A 24758-nucleotide genomic window follows, 5' to 3' on the forward strand; every position below is an offset into this window, starting at 1 on the left:
AATAAGAAAAATATTTATTTACGGCCCTTTTACATAGCTTATTGGTTATACTTAAAGCGTTCAAAGGATTTTTTTCAATCTTAGTAATAAGATATAAAACTGTTTTGCTTCTCCGGAAAATTTATGATAAAATCTGATTCATCGAAAATAAACTCTTAACATATGATGAACTTTGAAATGATTAATTTGTTCCCGTAACAGCACAAAGATCACAGGTGGTGGGGTGTTACTTGCCGTAAGGTCCAAATTCAGAGCTATGCCAATCGATGATGAATCTTGGCATAATCTTGAGATGATGTGGTCCCGTATCGAACTCGGCGACCGGAAGCTTTAAGTTGGCATACTAAATTTGCCTCCTGATCGTTAGAGAGACGTTACCTCAGCTGAATCATTCTCACGCTGCATCTCTAAAATAAGCTCTTTCTGTGCTACAGAAGATAACATAATCGTCTTAGGCGATTTTAGCATGCCAAGTTTAAAGTGGTGTTCCAGCCAAGCTAGCTTCCTGTATCCTGATCATGAACGCTCTACTTTTTCGGCTTCTTCGAACATTATTCTAGACTCTTTGAGTACAGCAACCTTACGTCAGATCAACAGTGTTGTAAACGAGAACGGCCGGATGCTTGATTTTTGCTTCGCCAATGACGGGTTCCGTTTACCAACTATCGAATCAGCACCGGCACCGCTAGTTAAAGTAGGCCCACATCACCCGGCTTTACTGGTTACATTTAATATTTCTAGATTGTGTACCCCGCTGATAAACTCATACCCTTCTACTTGGACTATGAGAACGCAGATTTTGATATCATTTCTCGCGTACTGGCCACTATAAACTGGGAATCCGAACTCGAACTAGCTAACTGCTGCAGCCGAAACTTTCTCGCACATCCTCAACTACGTAATCGACCGTTATGTGTCGAAACGCACCGCCAATGCTAATCCTCGGACTCCATGGGCTACAGCAGCTTTACGACAACTGAAAGCTACAAAAAGGCGTGCCCTGCGTAATTACAACAAGCACAAATCTCCGCATACCAAGGAAGAATATCGCAAACTCAACTCCACCTATAAAAAAGCCTGTCAACGTAGCTATCAAAACAATCTTAGTCGAATTCAGCAAAATCTCAAGACTAGCCCCAAATCCTTCTGGAATCACGTCAAGAATCAGCGGAATAAACCTGGAACACTATCCTGCATGTTCCTGGATGGCGTATCACGTATTTAAACGAACTTCAAAGAGATATTCAAACAGAACCGAAACATTTTTGGAAGTACGTCAACTCCAAACGTAAGACGAATTTAATCCCCCCCCCCCCCCCCCCCCTCAATGGATGATGCAGGGATCACAAGTTGATACCATATATACCGACATGTCCAAGGCTTTTGACGTGATCGACATTAATGCTCTCCTGTCAGTTCTATGTAAAAATGGAATTACCGGTACCTGCCTGCAGTGGATTGGTTCATACCTAACAGAAAGAGTACAATTCGTGAAGCTTGGGAATGCGAGATCCAGCGTATTCTCGGTTAACAGTGGTGTACCACAAGGGAGTCACTTGGGACCCCTTCTTTTCATCACTGTTATGAACGAGTTCCCCGGAGTGTTGCGTGACGTGTATGTTTTGATATACGCAGATGATCTGAAAATGTTCCTTCCAGTTCGAAACCCCAAGGATTGCTTCACTCTACAAAATGCGGTATACAGGTTCTCTGAGTGCTGCAGCGCGTTTGGATTGAAAATTAACGCCTCAAAATGTAGCACGATAACCTTTTCCCGGAAGATGAATAACATCTTGGACGAATATCGTTTCGAAAACAGCACTATCATTGCTAGAAAATCGTCAGTGAAGGACCTAGGCGTTGAGTTGGATGCGGAACTCAATTTTTCAAAACATATTGAACAAGTCGTTGCCAAAGCAAACTCCATGTACGGTATGGTAAGCAGGATTTGTCACGAGCTGGACAACCCTTACACCATTGTTTCCATTTATGTTGGTCTTATCCGAACTGCAATCGAATACGCCAGTATTGTGTGGCAGCCATACTACAATGTACATAAAAACAGAATAGAACGAGTCCAAAAACGATTTCTAAGATACGCCCTAAGGAACCTTGGTTGGCAGGACGAAATGCCGGAATATCGAGCCTTATGTATGCTGGTAGGATTGGATGCACTGGAAAATCGTAGGAAATCAATCGACGTGTTGTTTTTTAAAGATCTAAACACTGGAAAATATTTTTCACCGTATTTGTTGTCACAAATCTCACCTAACGAAGGACGAAGCAGTTTGCGCAGCATAAGGCCGTTTCAGCTAACAAACCGTATCCAGAACTACGCTCGGAATGAACCTATTTATAGAATGATGGCGCTCTACAACGCTCATGCTAATGTGATAAAGCTAGAAATGTCCAGAGAACAAATCAAAAATAGATTTAAGTTAGCGTATTCTTAATATTTAGTTAAAACTAGTAAAGATTAAAGGCTGAAGCCTAGGATCGAATAAATAAATAAATAAATAAATGGCATCATGGCGAGCTCTGACTCCGAAATCTGAGATCTCTTTGCCAATAAATTCTCGAGCATCTTTGATACATCTTCAATAACCGACGACCAACTGAATTGTGCCATCAGGAGTGTTTCACCACTGGGCTTTTCTTTAAACGGTATTATAGTCGAGGACACAACCATCTCTAAAGCAGCCACTAAGCTCAAAAACTTCTTCTCTACGGGCCCGGATGGGATACAAGCTACCTTCCTGAAGCGTTTTATGCCTTCTTTGCTGACTCCTATCAGGCTTATCTTCCAAGCTTCGCTTAACCAGGCCACCTTCCCCTCACTGTGGAAAGAAGCTTACATGTTCCCGGTTCATAAAAAGGGAGATAGGAAAGATGTTAATAGTTACCGAGGAATTTCAACTCTGTGTGCTATAGCCAAACTTTTCGAATTGGTGGTTTTAGATCACATTTTCGTGTTCTGCAAACCCAACCTCTCCAACGAGCAGCATGGTTTTAAGTATGCCTCAACGCTCAACTACAACTAACTTACTAACCTTTACCTCGTTTGTGCATGAAAGTTTTGCGCATTCGACATGGTGAACCATGATATTGCCATCGGAAAGCTCGCGCGTTTAGGAGTTTTTGGATCTCTTATTGGCTGGTTCCACAGTTACCTTACTGGACGTAAATTGACAGTTCGTACGGGTAACTGTTTTTCCGGGCAGTTCTCAGCTTCATCAGGCGCATCTCAGGGAAGTCATTTAGGGTCGTTAGTGTTCCTAATCTACTTCAATGACGTGCTGCAACTCCTCGATGGACCAAAATTGGCGTATGCCGACGACTTGAAACTGTACAACTCTATCAATGGCTCCGAAGATGTGAACTTCCTGCAGAACCAGTTTAACCGCTTTGCCTCCTCGTGTGATGCCAATCGCCTACCTTTAAACCGTAATAAATGTGTAGTATTATCATTTTCCCGTAAACGACGCCCGTTATCAGCCGTTTATTTCCTTGGAATGCAATCTCTCGAGCTCAACACGGAAAAGATCTTGGTGTGATCCTCGATGCGCGGCTGGATTTTAAGAATCACACCAACTATATCGTTGACAACGCCTCCAGAAGCCTGGGTCTTCTTTTCCGCAAGACGAAGGACTTTAAGAACATCTACTGCCTGAGTAGTCTTTACTGCAGTCTGGTTCGATCGATCCTCGAATATGCTTCTGCGGTTTGGTGCCCATATTATCAAAACGGTTCTGATCGCATCGAAGCCATCCAACGACGTGTTTTGAGGTATGCCCTTCGACACTTAAACTGGCAAGACCCTTTTCGACTTCCCAGCTACGAAAGCCGTTGCCGCCTGATCGACATCGACACATTGCAAGCCCGCAGGATTGACACTCGTGCGTCTTTCATCGCTGATCTGCTTTCATCAAGAATCGACTCTTCCGCACTTTTGAAAGCTCTTCCACTTAGCGTCCGACCTAGTGGTTTGAGGAACCGGGATCTTCAGCTCTTCGTTTCTGTTAGACTAAACAATTACGGGGCCAACTCTGCAACAATTGGCATCATCAAGACTTTTAACCGCTTCTCAGAGCATTTTGATTTTGACGTTTCGAAGGTTGTATTCCGAAGAAGAATTCTTAGTGTTCTAAGTTCAGTGTAGATTTGTATTTGTAGTTAGTCTCTTAATTTTTAAATATCATTTGGATCAAAATATGATCTATTGATTTAACCTTCCCATGCCGTTCGGGTCAATATGACCCGAAGCGCACATTTAAAATCTCTTCATCATCATTGCAATATACTGAAGAACTTGGAATTTTGACAGACCAAGTATGTTCTATGAAAATAATGATCAAATTAACGTCAAAAAATTGAAATTTGAGTTTTGAAAATCGGTTCATTGGGAAATGAAATACAGCTAAGCAAAGCAAAAATTGGATATCGTTTTTTAAAAGTTAGATTTTTTTCTACCGGAAGATCTGAGATAGCGGTCAAAACATTCATTGGACCCCAACATATCTATACACTGTCGGATAGATGGATTCTTCACAATTTCAAACATTAATGAAACACTTAAATTCAGAAAAGCTGTCAAAAGTTATGAGCATTTTAAAAATAAAATTGATTTTTCGGACTTTTTACTTTCTGAACCAGTTTCTGATAACTTGGTAATACATATCGACTTTATTTTAAAATTTTGATTAATAAGAACAAATTACCTACACAATGAATATAATATCATCAAAATCGGTTAACATTTACAGCCAGGAGAACGAAATCAACCTACAACTCAAATTTCCCCGAAACGGATATTTTGCGAACGGCATGGGAAGGTTAATAATAATAATACGTTTCTTTAAATAATTCAATTTTTGACAACATCTATTTAATTTCTGAGCCAGAATACTAAACGGCTTACGATTTATAAACTGATTTAAACAGATGTTTTAACATTGATAAATTAACATTTTTTATTTTAATTGAGTTTGTGTAATAATTTTTGTGATCTAAAATAAGTTATAACTGGAGCCAGATTAAAAATTGTTTAGTGATTTTCCACATCTTTCCGATTAAATTTATCGCTTATAAGAAACACTCATTAGGCTGGAACAAATATAAATTTCCTCTTTTGTCTCCCCCACCCCTTTCGAAATTTCCAAAAACCCGAAGGGGAGAAATAAATAAAATTTGAAAAAAAATAATCAAATGTTTGGGATGTGATGGGATGTGATGAGAGTTTTATCACCTTTTGTATTCCTGATTTTATTGAATTTTTCAATAATTAATGACTTGATTTATACACAGCAAATTTTTTTTTGCTGGAAACCAGAAAAATTTTGCTGGTTTTTGTCCCGCTGACTTTCTAGCAAAATTTCCAGCAATTTCAATTGCTGGAAAAAACAGCAAACGTTAATGCTGGTTTCCAGCAATTCAAATTGCTGGAAAATCAGCAATCCAGATTGCTGGAAACCAGGTATTTCTTTCAGCACAACCGGCAGTATTTAGTATGAAATTTATATTTCAATTCAAAATTAAAGTTTAATATTGGTTGTGCATATAATTAGCAATAAAAACAATTATTTTCTCCCATTTTCAAGAAGGGATTTATTTATTTTCAAAAAAAAAACCTTTCTTTTCACAACTTTCTAACACCGGCTGTGGGGTGGCCGCTTTGTGCCAAAGTGTTGATCATCCGCCACCTGTAAAAATAGTTTTGATTAGTATTTTCTATGGAATATCTACCTGTACAATAAAAACTTACCCTTGACTTGATGCCTGGTTGCTAAAATATAGAGGAAAATAAAAATAATTATATTAATCTAACCAAAATTCGTAAAATTCAGTCTCACCATGCTTCAGCTTACGAAAACAAACAGACTCCAATTTGACAACTCGATTGCTGATTTTCCAGCAAACGAGATCAATTGCTGGAAAGTCCAGCAATTTGAAAACCGATTGCTGATTTCTCAGCAAAAAAGAAAGGAACACAACTGAATGCTGAAAACCCCAGCAATTAGAAAACCGATTGCTGGTTTCCAGCAAAATTTTGGATTGCTGAACGTTTCCAGCAATTTTTTCGCTGGAAATCGAGGCAAAAATTTACTGTGTATACACTGTAAATTTTTGCCTCGATTTCCAGCAAAAAAAATTGCTGGAAACGTTCAGCAATCCAAATTTTTGCTGGAAACCAGCAATCGGTTTTCGAATTGCTGGATTTTTCAGCATTCGGTTATGTGCTTGTCATTTTTGCTGAAAAATCAGCAATCGGTTTTCAAATTGCTGGACTCTCCAGCAATTGATCTAGTTTGCTGGAAAATCAGCAATCTGGTTGTCAATTTGGAGTTTGTTTTTGTTTCGTACGCTGAAGTAAGGTGAGATTCTATTTTACGAATTTAGGTTAAATTAATATAATTATTTTATTTTCCTCTATATTCTAGCAACCAGGCATCAAGTCAAGGGTAAGTTTTTATTGTACAGGTAGATATTCCATAGAAGATACTAATCAAAACTATTTTTACAGGTGGCGGATGATCAACACTTTGGCACAAAGCGGCCACCCCAGAGCCGGTGTTAGAAAGTGTTGAAAAAAAAAGTTTTTTTTGAAAATGAATAAATCCCTTATTGAAAATGGGAGAAAATAATTGTTTTTATTGCTTATTGTATGCACAGCCAATATTAAACTGTAATTTTGAATTGAAATATAAATTTCATACTAAATACTGCTGGTTGTGTTGAAAGAAATAGCTGGTTTCCAGCAATCTGGATTGCTGATTTTCCAGCAATTTGAATTGCTGGAAACCAGCATTAACGTTTGCTGTTTTTTCCAGCAATTGAAATTGCTGGAAATTTTGCTGGAAAGTCAGCGGGACAAAAACCAGCAAAATTTTGCTGGTTTCCAGCAAAAAAAAAATGCTGTGTACACAGCAACTCAAATTGCTGGAAAATCAGCAATCCAGATTGCTGGAAACCAGCATTTCTTTCAAAACAGCCGGGCTATATTTAGTACCAAATTTATATTTCAGTTCAAAATTGAATATTTAATACGGGTTGTGCATATAAAGGCAATGTTTTGGGACCGGAACACTGTTCGGACATAAATTAGAACTCGCGACGATTTTGGTAGTAAAACTTAAAAACGCAACTTTTATTTTCGGTTCGATTTGGGGGGTTTTATTTTGGCGATGTTGTCTACACGGCGGATTGGTTTGGACTGTGTACAAACTGTGTTTTACCAAAAGTGGCGAAACAGATAGAATGGATATAATGTGTGTTCAATGGAAGTTAGTCGAAACAGGTTGAAATAGGTCGAAACAAGTAGGAATGGATTTTGACAGTTGGTAATCTGTCTCTTTCCAATTGACTTCGACCGATTTCAACCAGGTCGTCCGTTGAACACGCTTCGTAAAATGTCTGGTTATTGTAGAACAGGCATGTCAAACTCGTTTAAGTGTGCGGGCCGCATTAAAAAATTTCTATGACGTAGAGGGCCGCAGCCAAAATCAGTTAGAAAACATAACTTATTAGTTTCGCGGAGATTAGATACAATAAAATGGAAAATTGTTATAAATAAACTTGGAATGAAATTTTGCGTTAAATTTGTATGTAAGCTTTTAATGTTTAACATTCTTATATTATAATGCATTAGGGCTAAGTGGGGTAATTATGAATAAACGCCGTAAGTGCCGTTAGGGTCATAGTAGGGACCCAGAACTGATCAAATGTGATAGTCTGTCATTCTATTGATAAGTTACAGTTACAACTTGCAAACCTAACTGTATAAATTTTGTAGTTAGAATTATTAAAATAAAATAATGTCTCTGAGAAACGAAAATCGTTTAGAGACGTGTCTGATAAATTGATTCCCTCGTCAATGTGAATGGAGATGAAATGTTGTTTTTGAAAGTCTTACGTTTGGTAATTGATGCTCCATGTGGTGTGATATGATTTTATAATGAAAAATATTTCAACCCACGCACAAAGAAGTGTTCATATTTACCCCATACTTTTCAAGATGCGGGGTAATTATGAACACGTGTTTTCTCTACTTTGGTTTATGATTGAAATTTACTTTTATCTTCAAAATCACGATAACCATCCAAATCTTGAAAATAAGCCTAAAACATTACTTCATATTTTTTTAGAATTGTGGATCTGTGATTATTTGAAAAGATGCCTTCCAGCTATGTAAAACTGAAAATAACCAAAAACTTCTCAAGAGTAAATTTAAAAAATCAACAAATCTCAGTACAATGCTACAGGAATAAAGGATACAATGCAATAGGAATAAAGCCAATTTAAAAAGTCATCACATAACAAGAATCGTTACAGTGTTCATAATTACCCCATTGACAAGGGGGTAATTATGAATAAGCGTTTTACGCCCAGAAGCTGCAACTTAAAAATTAGAAAAAATCTTAAAATGAAGAAGAGAACCAGCCATTCATTTTTGGTTTATTTCCAGAATTCCAAAATTAAAGAACTACTTGATAGTATGAAAAACTGAGTAATTTTGTTCATAATTACCCCACCTAGCCCTATATCTTTTGTCAGGTTGAAGTTCATCTGTCCCTGAGACTTTTATTATTGATGATAAATTTTTATCAGATAATCTCGAACGAAGAGGAGTTTTTGTAGCTTTCATTTTGAAAAGAAAAACTGTTCACATATGTAGATAGCTACTTTTTTTTTATTTAACTGATTTATTTGAAACGGCTCATACGATTAGGTTTGAAGGAGCCAAACTCGTTTTCTTTTTACAATCGTTTGCTTAGCTTAGCACTTTTTTAGAAGAAAGAAGAAGATAGAAAGGGAAATGTGAAAATAAAAAGGATTATAGACGAAGATCGATAGCTTTTAGAAAAAGGTAGATTTCATACATGTAGTCCAAATCTAGCACAGCTAGTACATCTCTCACTGGAACGTTAGGTGGTTTTCCTCGGGCCCGAAGGGAGTCTATTAAATTCGTTCTGGCGACAAGATGGACCTCACACGACCAAACAATATGCTCAATGTCATGGTAGCCTTTGCCGCAACCACACAAATTGCTGCCAGCAATATCAAAACGATAGAGTACCGCGTCTAAGGAATAATGGTTAGACATGAGACGGGAAAATATACGAATAAAATCCCGACTCAGGTTCAACCTATTAAACCAGGATTTAAGGCTTACCTTTGGGATAATCGAGTGGAGCCACCGACCCAACTCATCCTCGTCCCATTTGCGCTGCCAGTTAACAAGAAAGTTTCTTCGAACCAAATAGTAAAATTCGTTGAAGACGATTTCACGTGGAATAGATAGCTACTTGCAGACATAGCAAGAATTCTGGCAACAAATTTCCGTAACTCAAGCGTTCAAGCAAATAGCTGTAAAATTTTGGTACAGCCACTTCAATGTTTTTCGCTTTTAATAAAGAATCGCACTGCAGCTCTATCAACTTTAGTTGCAAATTATCTGCAGCATTTTTAGGAGCAAACGAAAATGGAGATACAAACAACGAAAATTCTTGCTCGTATGAATAAAAGTAACGAAAACGGCCTTTGAATTTATCTAGTAAAGATTCTAGGTGAAGTACGTATTTATCAAATGATGCAGTCTCATTTGTTCTTTTCAGTTCTTGACGCGTAGAGAAGTGCGGGGCTTGTGATATAGCTCAGTTGGCAATTCTGTTGTCTCCTGAGCCGATGTCCGTGAGTTCGAGCCCAAGAGTAAACATCGAACACAGTTGTACCGGATAAGTTTTTCAATAACGATCCGCCAACTGTAACGTTGATAAAGTCGCGAATGCCATAAAGATGGTAAAACGACTATAATCGAAAAAAAAAAAAAAAAAAGTAGAGAAGTGCACAAGGTTTTTTTTTGGTAATTTGGTTGATCCATAACCATAACTTCGCTTGAAAGTTTTTTACATCATCACAAGCAGTTATGATATTTTTTTTTCTTTTCCTTGAAGCTTTAAGTTCAAATCTTGCAGGTGGCCAGTGAGATCAACGTCAAATGCCAAATCCTGAACCCAGTCGTCTGCGTGAAAATGTTCAACAGGTTCACCTTTCATTTCCAAAAATAATATTAATATTTCTTCTCGAAGCAAAAAAAAATCTTTTTAATATTTTGTGGCAGGAAAGCCAGCGTACTTCTGTGTAGTGGGAATTTTGTGAAAATTTAAGATGAGGCTACGCGGGCCGCATTGACCAAAGCCGCGGGCCGCATGCGGGCCGCTAACCCCCAGTTTGACATGCCTGTTGTAGAATATCTGCTCCACTGCTTCAGGTATCGGCTTCACTAGCACTTATTGTTCAAAAACTTGCAATGGCGTATACTTTTTTCCACTGATGCACTTAATTGCATCCAAGCCAAGCCAACTTTTATTGTTCGCAATAACAATCACTTCACTTGCATAGAGTTCAACTGCGATGGCGATTTCGTGAACAGAAAATGGTTCACACTTTGCTCCGCCGATCGGCTTTCTTCACTTAACTTAAAGTCCAATTATGTCCCGGAATCACTTTCCGGACGGTCATCCGGCTCGAAGGACCAAATGTTTTGGGACCGGAACACTGTTCGGACATAAATTAGAACTCGCGACGATTTGGGTAGTAAAACTTAAAAACGCAACTTTTATTTTCGGTTCGATTTGGGGGGTTTTATTTTGGCGATGTAGTCTACACGGCGGATTGGTTTGGACTGTGTACAAACTGTGTTTTACCAAAAGTGGCGAAACAGATAGAATGGATATAATTCAACAGTTTTCTATACCTTCAACAAACACATTTACATTATCGTTCGAGTATTGAATGCGAAGAGAAAAAGCATAAACATCATGTAAACATTCTCTTCCGCTCTGCAAATGAACAGAGCTCATATCTTTCCTGAGAGGTGTTTTAGATGTGTTTCGAAATGGTCTAAATTCCCGTAATTTTTCTGTTACTAACACTAGCTGGTGAGATTTTACTCAAACAGGCAATAACATCATTTTTTCTTCCAATTTTTTAATAAGGGATTTATTTACTTTCAAGAACATGATTTTTATTATTTATCCTAACGCCGGCTCAGGAGTGGCAGTTTTATGCTCAAGTGTTGATCGTCCGCCACCTGATAAAAAAGATTTGATAAGTATCTTTCATGGAATATCTGACTGTCCAATATAAACTCACCCTTGACTTGATGTTTGGTTGCTAGAATATAGAGGAAAATAAAAATAATTATATTAATCTAACCAAATTTCGTAAAATAGAGTCTCACCTTGCTTCAGCGCATAGTACTTTGAAATAGACAAGGTAGGCTATTCCGCCCTCTTCAACTGTGTTGGTGAATGGCTCCAAAAAATAGTTGTGAGAATTGTTAGCAAATGTATGGAATTCATCTAAAAATCTTATTTTTTTAAAGAATTGGTAAGCAATAAAATTTTGAAAAAAATATGAGCTTATGCTTTTTAATACCATCAACCATGTTTGGCTCTTTGAATTATTAAAAAGTCTTATTTGGGGGGTTTTTAGGCGCCTCGAAAACAAACATTTTGTTGATTTCTGTAATTTGATAGTCAGTTCTTGTGAAAATTTTCAAAGTAATCTCACAAAACGACTAATAGTCATCAAAATATTATGCACACTTCTTATTTCATGAAAACTTTGCCAAGAATGCAGGAGTTTTTTTCGCTGATTTTATCATACATTCGGGGACGACGTAGAAATTCTCTTTTTAATGTTCACAATTTATGTACAATACTAAGAAATTCAATGCAAGCTTACCGTTTAATATGACCTCTGAGAATCAATCTTTGATTTCAAGAACTTTTCAGTAGAAACAAACGGCTAATAATGACAAAATTAATGATTTTGATTTCTATTTCATAGAAAACCAGTAATATTTCATAACTATTTTTGTTTGTAGTAGGAATGCCGTGTACATACACGGAGCTGCCAAATGAGGTTAAGCGCAATGGCCTACCTGTTATATTTCAAAGTACTATGGCTTCAGCGTACGAAAACAAACAGATTCCAATTTGACAACTCGATTGCTGATTTTCCAGCAAACTAGATCAATTGCTGGAAAGTCCAGCAATTTGAAACCCGATTGCTGGGTTTTCAGCAAAAATGACTAGAACACAACCGAATGCTGAAAAATCCAGCAATTAGAAAACCGATTGCTGGTTTCCAGCAAAAATTTGGATTGCTGAACGTTTCCAGCAATTTTTTTTGCTGGAAATCGAGGCAAAAATTTACTGTGTATAGGTTTTGTGCAATGATATATAGTACGCAATTTTGATGCAACGAGCTGACGTGCAATTGATTCCAATTTATTAGTTTTTGGCGTTATTTTTTATTACCCCTTCATGAGAAGATTTTCTATGCGAGTAACATTCCGACATTGGAAATAAGACCCAGCAAACATAAAATCGCATTAAAATGATAACTCAAGTCATTAAAAACGTTACTGCGCATCGTAATTCCAACTAACGCAAGTAAAAGGTCGTAAAAATCGTTACTCGAAGTCGGATTAAATGGTTTAAATCGAATATGATAAAAAGTCCGCCATGTTTGCAGAATTGGGAGACGATTTCGTTTCTTTGCTTTCTCCCGCGTGGGTCATGTGAGAGAGCAGCTTTGTTGTTCTCTCAGCGACCAGCAGTGCAACCAGATTGCTAAAAATCAGATGGGGTATTTTCAAGAACTGCCCAATAACAGAGGCAGTAAATATTGTCGCTGGCAACGGTTCGCATACATTGAGAGAAACAACTTGTGCTCTCTTGCATTCTTTCAGTATGTATGAATATGGTGTCGAATATCTCCCAAATCGTAAACTCTTATCGTTTTAGCCAGAAGTTGAAAATATGTACGTACAGTACCGTTCATAATTGTATAGAAATTGGAAGCACGCGCACTGTCACTTCGACTTTGAACTTCCATAACTTTTGACTCTGATGATATTTTTTGATCAAATTTTCTGAGTTAGATAGATCAACTATCACACTGCTATACCAAAAAATTTGAGCTTTCTGGAGTTTGTGTGGCCTGAGATACAGTCATTCTACGAAAATCGGACTTTTTGGACTTTTCTCATTCATATTGCAATATCTCAGGAACTAAACTACATTTTTTGTTAAAATTTTGCAGAGTGATTGTTGAAATATAAAGTAAGCATGTCTGAAGTTTTTGGAAAGTTTTGTTGATGAGATCAAAAGTTACGGGAGGTGCAATTTTTAAGGCATGAACCTAAAAATGCGATTTCTATAGAACTGCAGAAAGCTCAAATTTTGTGTTATAATAGTGTGATACTTGATCTATCTAACGCAGAAAATTTGATCAAAAAATACCATCAGAGTCAAAAGTTATGGAAGTTCAAAGTCGAAGTGACAGTGCGCGTGCTTCCAATTTCTATACAATTATGAACGGTACTGTATATTGCCTCTCCTTTGGTGGGTAAATGCTGTTTTTTCGAGTTTTATACGATCATTCTATAATGTATATGAGACGTATAACAAAGTTGTTGAGAAATATACCTACAAAAATGTTTGCTGGGGAATTTGGTCAATAGATTGAAATTAAATTTTGTGTTATTGACTCAAAACATTCCTATCGTTAAAAATATTCGATCTTAGCTAATACATCTTAGCAACGACATCTTGCTGAAAGTTTATGTAAAATTCAAATGTTTCCAATGGGTCATTGGAAAAAACAATTTTGCCAAGAGGAGTCGGCACTAGCGATGTCAAACATGACGCTGTGTTGCACAAGCGAAGATCACTTGGATAATAATCGGAATTTTTTTTAAACAAATTTTAAAATAGAAATATGACACTTTATTTAAAATCAATGAAAGCCATATGGGGTGGAATTTATGAAGATACCCCCGTTATGTTGAAAGAGCGATAGGGCTTGGCTCAAACAACATAAAGAGATGAATGAGTCAACTCTCACGAGGTCATCAGTAGGTCAAAATCCAGCGCAAGGTTTAATTAAGGTGTAAGAAAAACTGAGAAATTGTAAATTGATTGAACGTTTGTAAAACAGAAAATTCATCAAAAAGTCTAGGTTTCGTAGTTTGAGAACCTGAAGATGCGAAAATGTGTCAAATAACGTCAACTTTCAATCCACTTTTCAAAACTTTTATACTGAGCATGAAACAATATTGAACCATTTTCTTGAAATCAACCATGCTCCCAAAGCTTTTTTGAACAGTTTGGAATAATTTTGTCGAAAGATGATATCATTTATAATCCAAAATACTTAGTTATATCATTGATATCAATTTTTTTTCTTCGGTAAATCTCTCGAATGTAAATTCAATGATTCATGCACAGTTGGCCCGAAGTTTCTAAGATGTAAAATACGTCTTAAACCAATCCTAATAATCTACCATTAATAAGACACCATGCTTTCAAATCAGCATCAAAATAAACCCGTCAACCGAGAAGAAGGACACGTTCCGGGAAAACGGCTTGGACACCTTGGAAACTTTTCTGATGCATACCGGTTATCGAATTGGAAAACGTTTGGCCCAACCATGCATGTTACGTTACCCCGTTCATATAATATTCATAATTCCTTTGAGGAAAACAAGCAACTTGAGCTGAAACGATTGAACCAAAGGATCGTTCAGGGTAAGGTGGAATTGCGACAAGAAATTGAAGAAAAAATGTTTCCTTGCCCGTCCTGGTTATACGGGAATGTGCTGGGTACCTCACACATCAAATTGAACGTTTCCCATCCTTCACAGGGAGAGCGCTCGAAATCCTCCGAGGCGGGAGACTTTGAACTGAGCTGTAGGATCAGAAATAAAACTGTCACACCTTTGAAGGTTTGCAGTATTTTGTTGGACGTATTTTGCTGCTGCCTGCCCTTAACTCATATCATATCCAAATGATATCCATATCAAAAAGGTAATATTTCTATTCCTGCAGGACCTGAACGACGGCCTTTCGCGTGACCGTTTTCTTCAGGATGGGTTTGAGAGTAGGAAAAAAAAAACCATAAACGCAAAAGGGTATCCACATCTTGAAGCGGTGGGCTGCTCATTTCTTTATCGGTTTTACTTTTCTGTTATTCTTCAGAAAAATTTATGTAAATTTGTCCAATTTAATTCTAACCAACGTTGGCCATTCCCAAAAAAATCGTGAGATTAATTTTGTTTTGTCATCGAAATTTACAGATGAATCATCCAAAGATAAAAAAATACCAGAAAAAATGTTTGAAAACAATTTGTATTATTTTACATGTAGGCGTTTAATAATGCTAACCTTCATCGACAAATTCCTCCATCATTTCAAAGTATAAATTTAGGCGCACGGTTATCAGTGAGCATAAGATAAAATTAAAAATGTCATGATTTAGGTTTTTATTTTATTTGATTGGATTTCAACTTCTTCAAGTTAATAATTTCTCAGATGATATAAAGTCCTATTGTCAGCAAAACCTTAAAATAAGAATTTATCGAAACGAGAAATTTCAAACATCCCTTCTAGGAGTGCGCTCCCAGCTCGGCAATTTGAGTGATTGGCGTACATATTTGTGGTTCCATCATTGAGCGGATGGATATGTGTAAGATGCTGCTGACATTCGATGCAAAACACATCACCAAAGTCGAAACATGGCATCATAAATTTACCTAAGAGTGTCACCCTTTGGGATTTGACCCGTTCGGGGAATCGCGTCGACCTAAAACGTTTATTTTTTGTTGCTACTTTTTCGTTTAAGCTTCATCCTTGCGATCGGAAAATGCCGTCTGAATAAATTATGCATTGATATGGTGAGGAGGTTGGCTCATTTTATTTCGTTTTTTTTTTCATCAAACCATGTTGGATTGAAATAAATTTTATGAGGCTGCATTGGCTTCCCAAAAATTGTTGGCTTCGTGATATAAGTCATAAATGTGATCTAATTCAGTCTGGATGATTGAAAATGTATTTTGCTACGATTGCAGGTGAAGCAAAACAACCGTAAAATTTTGAGATTTTGATTGACAGAATTGTTAAAATTGTCCAAATTGTCGAAGTTGTCAAAATTGTCAAAATTGTCAAAATTGTCAAAATTGTCAAAATTGTCAAAATTGTCAAAATTGTCAAAATTGTCAAAATTGTCAAAATTGTCAAAATTGTCAAAATTGTCAAAATTGTCAAAATTGTCAAAATTGTCAAAATTGTCAAAATTGTCAAAATTGTCAAAATTGTCAAAATTGTCAAAATTGTCAAAATTGTCAAAATTGTCAAAATTGTCAAAATTGTCAAAATTGTCAAAATTGTCAAAATTGTCAAAATTGTCAAAATTGTCAAAATTGTCAAAATTGTCAAAATTGTCAAAATTGTCAAAATTGTCAAAATTGTCAAAATTGTCAAAATTGTCAAAATTGTCAAAATTGTCAAAATTGTCAAAATTGTCAAAATTGTCAAAATTGTCAAAATTGTCAAAATTGTCAAAATTGTCAAAATTGTCAAAATTGTCAAAATTGTCAAAATTGTCAAAATTGTCAAAATTGTCAAAATTGTCAAAATTGTCAAAATTGTCAAAATTGTCAAAATTGTCAAAATTGTCAAAATTGTCAAAATTGTCAAAATTGTCAAAATTGTCAAAATTGTCAAAATTGTCAAAATTGTCAAAATTGTCAAAATTGTCAAAATTGTCAAAATTGTCAAAATTGTCAAAATTGTCAAAATTGTCAAAATTGTCAAAATTGTCAAAATTGTCAAAATTGTCAAAATTGTCAAAATTGTCAAAATTGTCAAAATTGTCAAAATTGTCAAAATTGTCAAAATTGTCAAAATTGTCAAAATTGTCAAAATTGTCAAAATTGTCAAAATTGTCAAAATTGTCAAAATTGTCAAAATTGTCAAAATTGTCAAAATTGTCAAAATTGTCAAAATTGTCAAAATTGTCAAAATTGTTAAAATTGTCAAAATTGTCAAAATTTTCAAAATTGTTAAAATTGTCAAAATTGTCAAAATTTTCAAAATTGTCAAAATTGTCAAAATTGTCAAAATTTTCAAAATTGTCAAAATTGTCAAAATTGTCAAAATTGTCAAAATTGCCAAAATTGTCAAAATTGTCAAAATTGTCAAAATTGTCAAAATTGTCAAAATTGTCACATTTGTCACATTTGTCAAAATTGTCAAAATTGTCAAAATTGTCAAAATTGTCACATTTGTCAAAATTGTCAAAATTGTCACATTTGTCAAAATTGTCAAAGTTTTCAAAATTGTCAAAATTGTCAAAATTGTCAAAATTTACAAAATTAATAGTTGTTTTCGTCAGCATTCATAAAAAATCGGAGGTTAATATTTTTTCTGCTGTATTTTGTTCGTTTTTTGTTGGACGTTTTACGTTTTTCAATCAGGGTTGGGATGTCAATTGCGTAATATGTTAGAAGCAAGGTTTTGTTCAACAAATAGCACGCAATAAGTTGGACGATAAGGTTGTGTGCAATATTGGGTGCTTAGCATATGCACAAACCATACAACTTGAGAGAATTTGCTCTCTGTTTTGATCCGAAATACTCTCATCGCTCTCAGTTGTGAAGAAAGGTAGAAACACGCGCTCGAACCTGTCAAAATAATTCAGAACTGTTTGATTTTTTCGGTTTTTCACACGTGCATTTTAGTTTTTTATCGTATTTCGGCTGAAATTCATATTTTTCTCTTGTAAAAGGTATGTATATCATCAGATATCATAATTCTCATCACTAACAGAGCGTTTGTAGGCAAAATGTCGACTAGTTTAGCTGCACAGTTGCAGCGTTTGGCTGCACCGCAAACAACCGTGCTATTCGACAGCCGGAAGAAACCATCGATTCTGTTCGAAGCTGACAAAGCCGCAACCAAGGATCGGGAAGTGATCTACGATATTGGTCGTGATGGCTTGGAGGAATTGATGCAGATCAATCCGATTTTTGCTCAATTCGAAGATACATTGTTCGATAAAAGTTCGATCGATCTTCAGCGAACGGTTGAAAACAAGGACCTGAACCAGAAGCTGGACAACAACATAAGGAAGTTTTTCTTCCACCTGTCCCCGTATTTTATGCTGCAACCGGCTCACAAATGTTTGGAGTGGCTTATTCGACGGTACAGTATCCATGAGTTCAATCGTGAAGATTTTGTCAATCTCATACTGCCGTATCACGAAACGCTTATTTTTGTTCGATGCGTACAAACCCTGAGCATATCAGGAAAGAACGACCCACTTTTCTGGCTAAACGGGGTGAAAAAGAGTGGCACACCTCTGGCCAAAAAAACCATTCTTAATCATGGAGCTGGTTCACCGAAATTTCTGAAATCTATTAGCACGTTTCTAGAAAATGCCGTCAAGGAACTTGATTACAAGGCCAACATCCTCCAGGCAATGATCAATTTCTTCTGCACAACTACAATCGGAATTCTGGACAATAAAGAATCGATTGACGAGAATTTTGTCCTAGCCATCCTTAGAATTCTTGTTAAAGGGCTGAACTCGAAATCCTTGGATCTAACGGCAGCGACCTATATGATAATCGGGCATCTGGTAACGAAAACGTTCCTTGCCCGTAAAACGCTAGAAACATTTCTCACTCGTTTGTGTGTCCTACTGCACCCGTCACTAGCAGACAACGCAGCAATGTTGATGGTTCTGATCGTTCAAACACAGCAAAGCCAGCTGGGAGACAACCTCTCGGAGTCGGTCGTTGATTCAATTATCGCCGCCAAATGGTTTCCCGAAGCCCTCAGCCGGGTTAAGCAGAACAACGGAATCAATGTGATTGTTCTGATCCGGGCTATTTTGGGAACCTGTTTGAAGGTTTGCCAGCAAGAGGATAGCGCTGGAGAACAGCAGCGTGACGCTTGCAAGAAATTTTGTCAGGAGTTGTTGCTGGAGCTGACGTTGACCGAAACGGAAGCGGAAATTTTGGTTCAGTAAGTATTAACTGTTTTGTAAGGATTTTTAATCTGTTTCCTTTATTATAACTTGTATCTTTTCTAGGTGCATTTTGGATTCATACTTCCATAAAAATGAGAGTTCGCTTCCGGCACCGGCACCGGTGTCCTCGACGAGCTATGCTTCCGCCCAACGGGAGGACTCATCGTCATCCGAAGTAATCAGCCTAGTAGATTCGGATGAAGAGGATTTCGAACGAAAGGGTGAAGAAATTACCCGTTGGTATTCGGACTTCCTGAGAAGCATGGAGAACCAATACCCGAACGCATTCGATGTTGTCGTCAAACGGATCATGAAGGGTCAAGGCAATTTTAGCCAGGATAAGCGGAATGCTTTGAGAAACGTACTAGGATTCCTGATGAAGAACACCTACAACAAAAATGATACCAACATTTTTGAAGATCTATTCCACTATGATGTTGATCGACGAGTTGATGCCGTGCGTTATTTGGTTAAAGATTTCCAAAATATCAGTTTGAAAAGTGATGGAAACTGTGACCTCCTTAAGGATAGCATAAAAGAACGTCTGGAAGACCACGGACCGGAAGTTGTCACTGAAGTGTTGAAGTTGGGTCTTCAGAATTTGATGAAACTTATCGGACCTGAAGAATTGGTTGATAAATTGTACAAGATTACATTAAAATGCTTGCGTTATTCAAACATCTGGGAAGCTGTGACCCCAAGCGTGATTGAAATGCTCACCAACAAACAACTTTATGAAGGGGCCGATTTAAACAAAATCGTGATTGCGTTGTACCCTTTTCTTTTTCCGCTGGACAATAGCGAAGTTGAAGAACGTTTGGCAAAGCAGGTTTCTAATTCGGAATTTTCGAAAAAAATCAACATTCTTATGCTTTCTGAAGGCAACTGCAAACACATTGATTATGAATCAATTCTGGACTCTTTGGAAAAGACCCTTAGCTCGACACAACACGCGCATGCTACTCAAGTTTGTTTCAGTATTCTACTGGCAACATCATCAATTCCCAAAAATGCCCCTTTAAGTTTGGTCTCTCGAGTATTCGATTTTGCCAACAAATATCTCTGCAACAAATTTAAATTTGTGAGTTCTTCCAACCTCAGTTGTCTAAGGGCTAACAAGCTTCCGTTGGACATCTATGTTCTTGTCACCGGATATCTACTTGAACGTGTAACATTTGACACCAGTTCCACGGATCTTTCGAATCGCTCGGAATCCTACGAACTGCAGCTGAAAATTTTCAACATGCTCCTGAATCAATATTTTTCAATTGCTCCCAAGTACCTGGAAATGAAACGGCTGTACGGAAATGAGCTGAGCAAATTCCTGAAGATGCTTTATCCTAAACCAGAGGAAAGAGTGGAATTTTTAACCAACTTCTACGGGCTTCCTTTGATACAACAGAATCGTAAGATGGACTCGACAAACTTTTCAGCGGAAACTCAGGTCAAAACCTTTAAGCTTCTGAATTGTATGCTGAAAAAAGTTGGTAAGTGGAATTCACACCATTTTATTTCACTATTTTATAGTAAAATTTTCATGAATTTTCAGCTTTCGAATTGAAACCTTCTATACTATTGAATGTTTTGCTGGGCCTAACTTCGGAAGTATCCATAATCCGTGAGTGTGCCCTGGAAAGTCTGGAACTGATGGCCGGTGAGGATTGTTGTCAGCTTGAAGCCAGCCACCGATCGTTTCTGCGAAAACTCATCAAACGACGTGAAGAGCTGGCCATGGATGGGGAACAGGTTTCGTTGATTCTGTTTACCATCTTTTCCTGTGACAATAGTGGTGCTCTGCAGCGCATTTTGAATCAGCTATTGGAGCAAGGAGTGGCTGAGATAACACCGGACTATGTGGCGGCTGGTGTGCTTGATTTGCTGAAGCTTGTTGACGATGAAAATATTTTTTCAAAGATGGTTGGTCGAGGAGTTCGAATTTTGAGGAGCAATAACCGACCAGCAGTTTTTACTGCTTGTGAGTCTCAGTTATTGAAGTTGCTGTTGGGAAGAATTAATCCTAATACAAGTGCTAATTTGGTAAGGAATGAACAATGCCAACAATTCGTGGCAATGGCTTTGAGGAACCATTTACCGTTGGTCAGCATTGAGCGGAAGCACGTTTCGACTGCAGTGTTGATGATTGAGTCGGTCGGAGAGGAAATGTTCGGAACTTTTTCAGACAATTATGCTCGTGAACTGCTAAAGTTGGTAGTGGAAGCTGTTACTACTGCTCAGAACCAAGAAACTAGTTCAGCCGCTGGTAAGATGTTTAAAAACATAAAGCTTGATTCTGGCTTAATTTTGGAGCTATTGGATGAGATGCAAAATTCTAACAAAGAAGACACGGGCAAAAAGAAGGATAAAACAGTTTCCAACGAATCTCTGTTTTCTAGAAATGAATGGAAACGTGGTGTTACACTATTGGAACTTTTGCAAAATAAAAAACAATTGATAAATGTTCAGCTGCTGATTCCTAAGTTGTTTGAAGTGCTCAAAACTTGTCTGAACTTCGAAGAACAATCGGGCGTTGAATATGTCAAGCAAATGCTACTATCTTTAATGCTGAACTGCTGCACTGATGCTAGCGGAAATTCGTCGCTATCAAACAGCATTTTTAAGGTAGACTTGATAGTCCAATGCATTCGAGGAACGCAAAATCCTCAAACCCATCACCACGCCCTGCTTTTGTTGTCACATGTAGCTCATCTGGTTCCGGAACAAGTTCTGCACAACATGATGGAAATATTCACGTTTATGGGATCATCCATCGTTCGCCAGGAAGACGTCTACAGCATACAGATCATTTCTAAAATTATCGAAACAATCATTCCTACCTTAGCCGTTGATCGCAAATCCAATGGTAAAAATAACCACGAACGAGTGATTCCTATATTGAAGATATTTGCCGATGTTATCCTGGATGTTCCGGAACATCGTCGAGTACCGCTGTATTCCAAATTGATTCAAACGCTTGGTTCATCTGAGTATCTGTGGATGTTTCTTGGAGTTCTTCTGGAATCAGATGTCGTTAAAGGCGGTAAAAAAGCGGACATGGAAGAAGACTTCAAGAAAGCGAGCAAAAAACGACACAAAATCGAATCTGAATACTCTCCCAATTTTAGTAAAAGGTTAGAGATTGCTATGAATATTTCCAGAGAATTTGAACCGAACGTTGTTGTTGAAACCTGTACCAATCTGATCAACTACATCAAGGATCTACCAGTAAAAATCGAAACCAAAAAGGATGTTATGGATTTGGATACCGTTGATGAGGAGATATTTAGCTTGGAGTCCCACTCAAACAAACATTTGCGACACTATCGTTACTCTACAAGCATGTTTGTGAGCACTTTGATCCGATCCACCCATGTGATCAATAAAATTGCGGTATTGGACGAACAAGGAGCCGATTCAATGAAAGTTTGCTACCGGGATCTGATTGTTGGCAGTCTGGGTTACATTAATGTAGTCTCGAAAATTGTCGAAAAAGCCCGTAGTGAAAATGATGAAAAGGAGAAATCCTATTGGGAAATTTCACTAGCCATGTGCTATGAAATTTTAGAAGGAACGATTTCGCTGCTGGCTCCGGATATGATGATAACCGTATTTGCTGGTCTTCTTAAGCATCGCACCCTGATAATCCGTTTGAAGGTAATAGACATTTTCAACAAAAAGTTACAGAACAGCCAAGATTACTTTGACGAATCACATAACCCTAAGCTGTTGGATCTGCTGTCTCCATTGTTGCTTACGGTTCAAGGCATTCTGACTGAGGAAGAAGTGATTGGGAGCAACTCAATAAGGCTGAAAATTGCCCAGGAGTCGTATTTAACTTTGAAGCATCTTTCCAAAATCTTGGCCCAGAAACATCCTGTACAGTTCAAGCAAGTGCTCGAAGGATTAATAGAGCAATTTGTGGATTACAAGGGCAATACTCATGTTCTGGCTTCGTTGATCCTCTGCATCGGTGAGCTGAGTGTAAATGTCGCTCCACATTCAATATCCTATCTACCGAAGTATATACCGAAGCTTACGAAATTCATCACCCGGCAAGTAGAGCTGGAAGATTGTTTTGACCTTCTTACAAGCAGTATCGTGACTTCGATTCTGAAATTGATCACCACCTTGTCGAGATTCCTCAGTCCATATCTGAAGTCAATCATCGTGGGAATATCAAAACTTCAGGCGAAACTTCCCAGTGAAAACGATCCTCGTTTAACCAATATTTCAACTAGACTTGCTCAAATAATGGAAAAACTAGCTACGACTATCCCATTGCGTCTACTGATTCCAGCGGTGGAAGGCAGTTATAAAGAGTTGGTGAAAACTGGTGAGCTAGGAGCCATTGGTCCTCTTATGAAACTTCTTGGAAATTCCTTCAACGAACTGCAATCAAATGAATTCAACGCTCTTCAGTCTGAACTCGCAGAGTTCTTTTTATCAGCCCTTCAGTTCCGTTGCGACAATGCTTCAACGGCCACGTTCCTCCCCAAATCTATCGACATTGCTGAAGAACACGTGATCAAAGCGTTCGTGGTACTGATTCTAAAACTTTCGGAAAGTACCTTCCGGCCACTGTACTACAAAGTCTTCGAGTGGGCCAATCGTGATTCGTCCAGCAATGATCGTGCCATCACTTTTTTCAATCTATCAAGCCACGTGGCCGATGCCCTTAAGCATTTGTTCGTGCTTTTTGCTAGTGAGCTGATCCAAAACGCTACCAAACTTCTCGATGCCACCAACGCTTCCAAAACCGGCTCCGAAGATGAACTGTTCTTCACAGTGCCAACAAAAAACGTAACTCTCATTCGATACATCCTGAAAACGCTGCACAGCATTTTGCTGCACGACAATCAGAATTTCATCAACGCTCTTCGTTTCGATCAATTATTGCAACCAATCGTCGATCAACTGGAAAACGTTATTATCTTTGAGGAACCGGAAATTCGACAGCTCGTGGTGGACTGTTTGGCCCAGCTAACCGTTGTTGTTGCAGATGACACTCTGTGGCGGCAGCTCAACCATCAGGTTCTACTGAAGACCCGAAATAATGACGCCGAAGTCAGGTAAATCCCCTTAACCAGTTTTTTCTTCAACACATTTTCATTCAAAACACATCTTTCCTCAGACTTTTCGCACTGGAGGCGTGTACCGAGGTGGCTCGCAAAATTGGCGAAAACTTTGCTCCTCTGCTGCCGGAAACGATTCCGTTCCTGGCCGAGCTGCAGGAAGACGAGAATCAAGCCGTCGAGGAGGCGGTCAAACGGACCATTCGGCTTGTGGAGAAAGTTACCGGAGAGGAGTTGCACAAATATCTGTAATGGATTAGATTGATATGCAATTTATGTTTTTTTGTTAATTTCATTCAAAACAAACTTCTTTAATAAATAACTTTTGAGATAAAATTGAAGACTTTATACATAGGTATTTGATATTCAAAAAAATCTCTTTATTTACATGTTGCAATTATTTGTTTGAATAAGAAAAAATGAGGCTTAGAAAGTTTTCATAATTCCATTCATTTTATGTTCTCATTGAGAAATCTCAACATCCGCTGAAACAAAATATTTTAATTTTCCTATTTTTTTAACGGTTTGAAGTATCAAATGACTACCTATACATAAGCTCTAACAATTAAGAAAAGTGATTATGGGTTTTGTAAAAAATCACAAGACGACCTTTGCTTTATTAAATTTTAATAACATATTTCTCAGCGATGCACATACCCCTTTGTTTTAAACAATTTTTTTTTTTTTTTTGGTTAGGATTTTAAACCAAATGATTTTTTTAACAATTAAAAATATTTCTACATGTAATTTTGCAACATTTGAGCATGTCTCGGGTAAGCTGCCCTGTATTTGGGAAAGCTTGAAAGAGAT

At 37.5% G+C, this 24758-nt stretch overlaps 2 protein-coding genes across 3 annotated transcripts in view; both read left to right on the plus strand.

Moving 5' to 3' along the window:
- LOC129748713 (zinc finger protein 235-like) overlaps positions 1-24758 on the plus strand; it is a 406374-nt gene that overhangs the window by 201450 nt on the left and 180166 nt on the right. The gene's annotated exons all lie outside the window — the stretch shown is intronic.
- Positions 17545-24230, plus strand: LOC129748712 (HEAT repeat-containing protein 1 homolog). The gene is made up of 5 exons (XM_055743401.1): positions 17545-17634; positions 17687-18875; positions 18943-20366; positions 20429-23945; positions 24008-24230. Exons 2-5 carry the CDS (start codon positions 17692-17694, stop codon positions 24198-24200), a joined length of 6318 nt encoding a protein of 2105 aa, XP_055599376.1. The 5' UTR covers positions 17545-17634; positions 17687-17691; the 3' UTR covers positions 24201-24230.

The sequence above is a fragment of the Uranotaenia lowii genome, chromosome 2 (assembly GCF_029784155.1).
Source record: "Uranotaenia lowii strain MFRU-FL chromosome 2, ASM2978415v1, whole genome shotgun sequence".
NCBI classification, from domain to species: Eukaryota; Metazoa; Arthropoda; class Insecta; order Diptera; family Culicidae; genus Uranotaenia; species Uranotaenia lowii.

Bases quoted from the DNA above. Each gene is read 5' to 3' on its own strand.
- LOC129748712 (XM_055743401.1), top strand. From the start codon at position 17,692: ATGTCGACTAGTTTAGCTGCACAGTTGCAGCGTTTGGCTGCACCGCAA. The intron at 20,367-20,428 runs GTAAGTGGAATT...ATGAATTTTCAG, and splicing joins TTGTATGCTGAAAAAAGTTG to CTTTCGAATTGAAACCTTCT. The intron at 23,946-24,007 runs GTAAATCCCCTT...ATCTTTCCTCAG, and splicing joins AATAATGACGCCGAAGTCAG to ACTTTTCGCACTGGAGGCGT.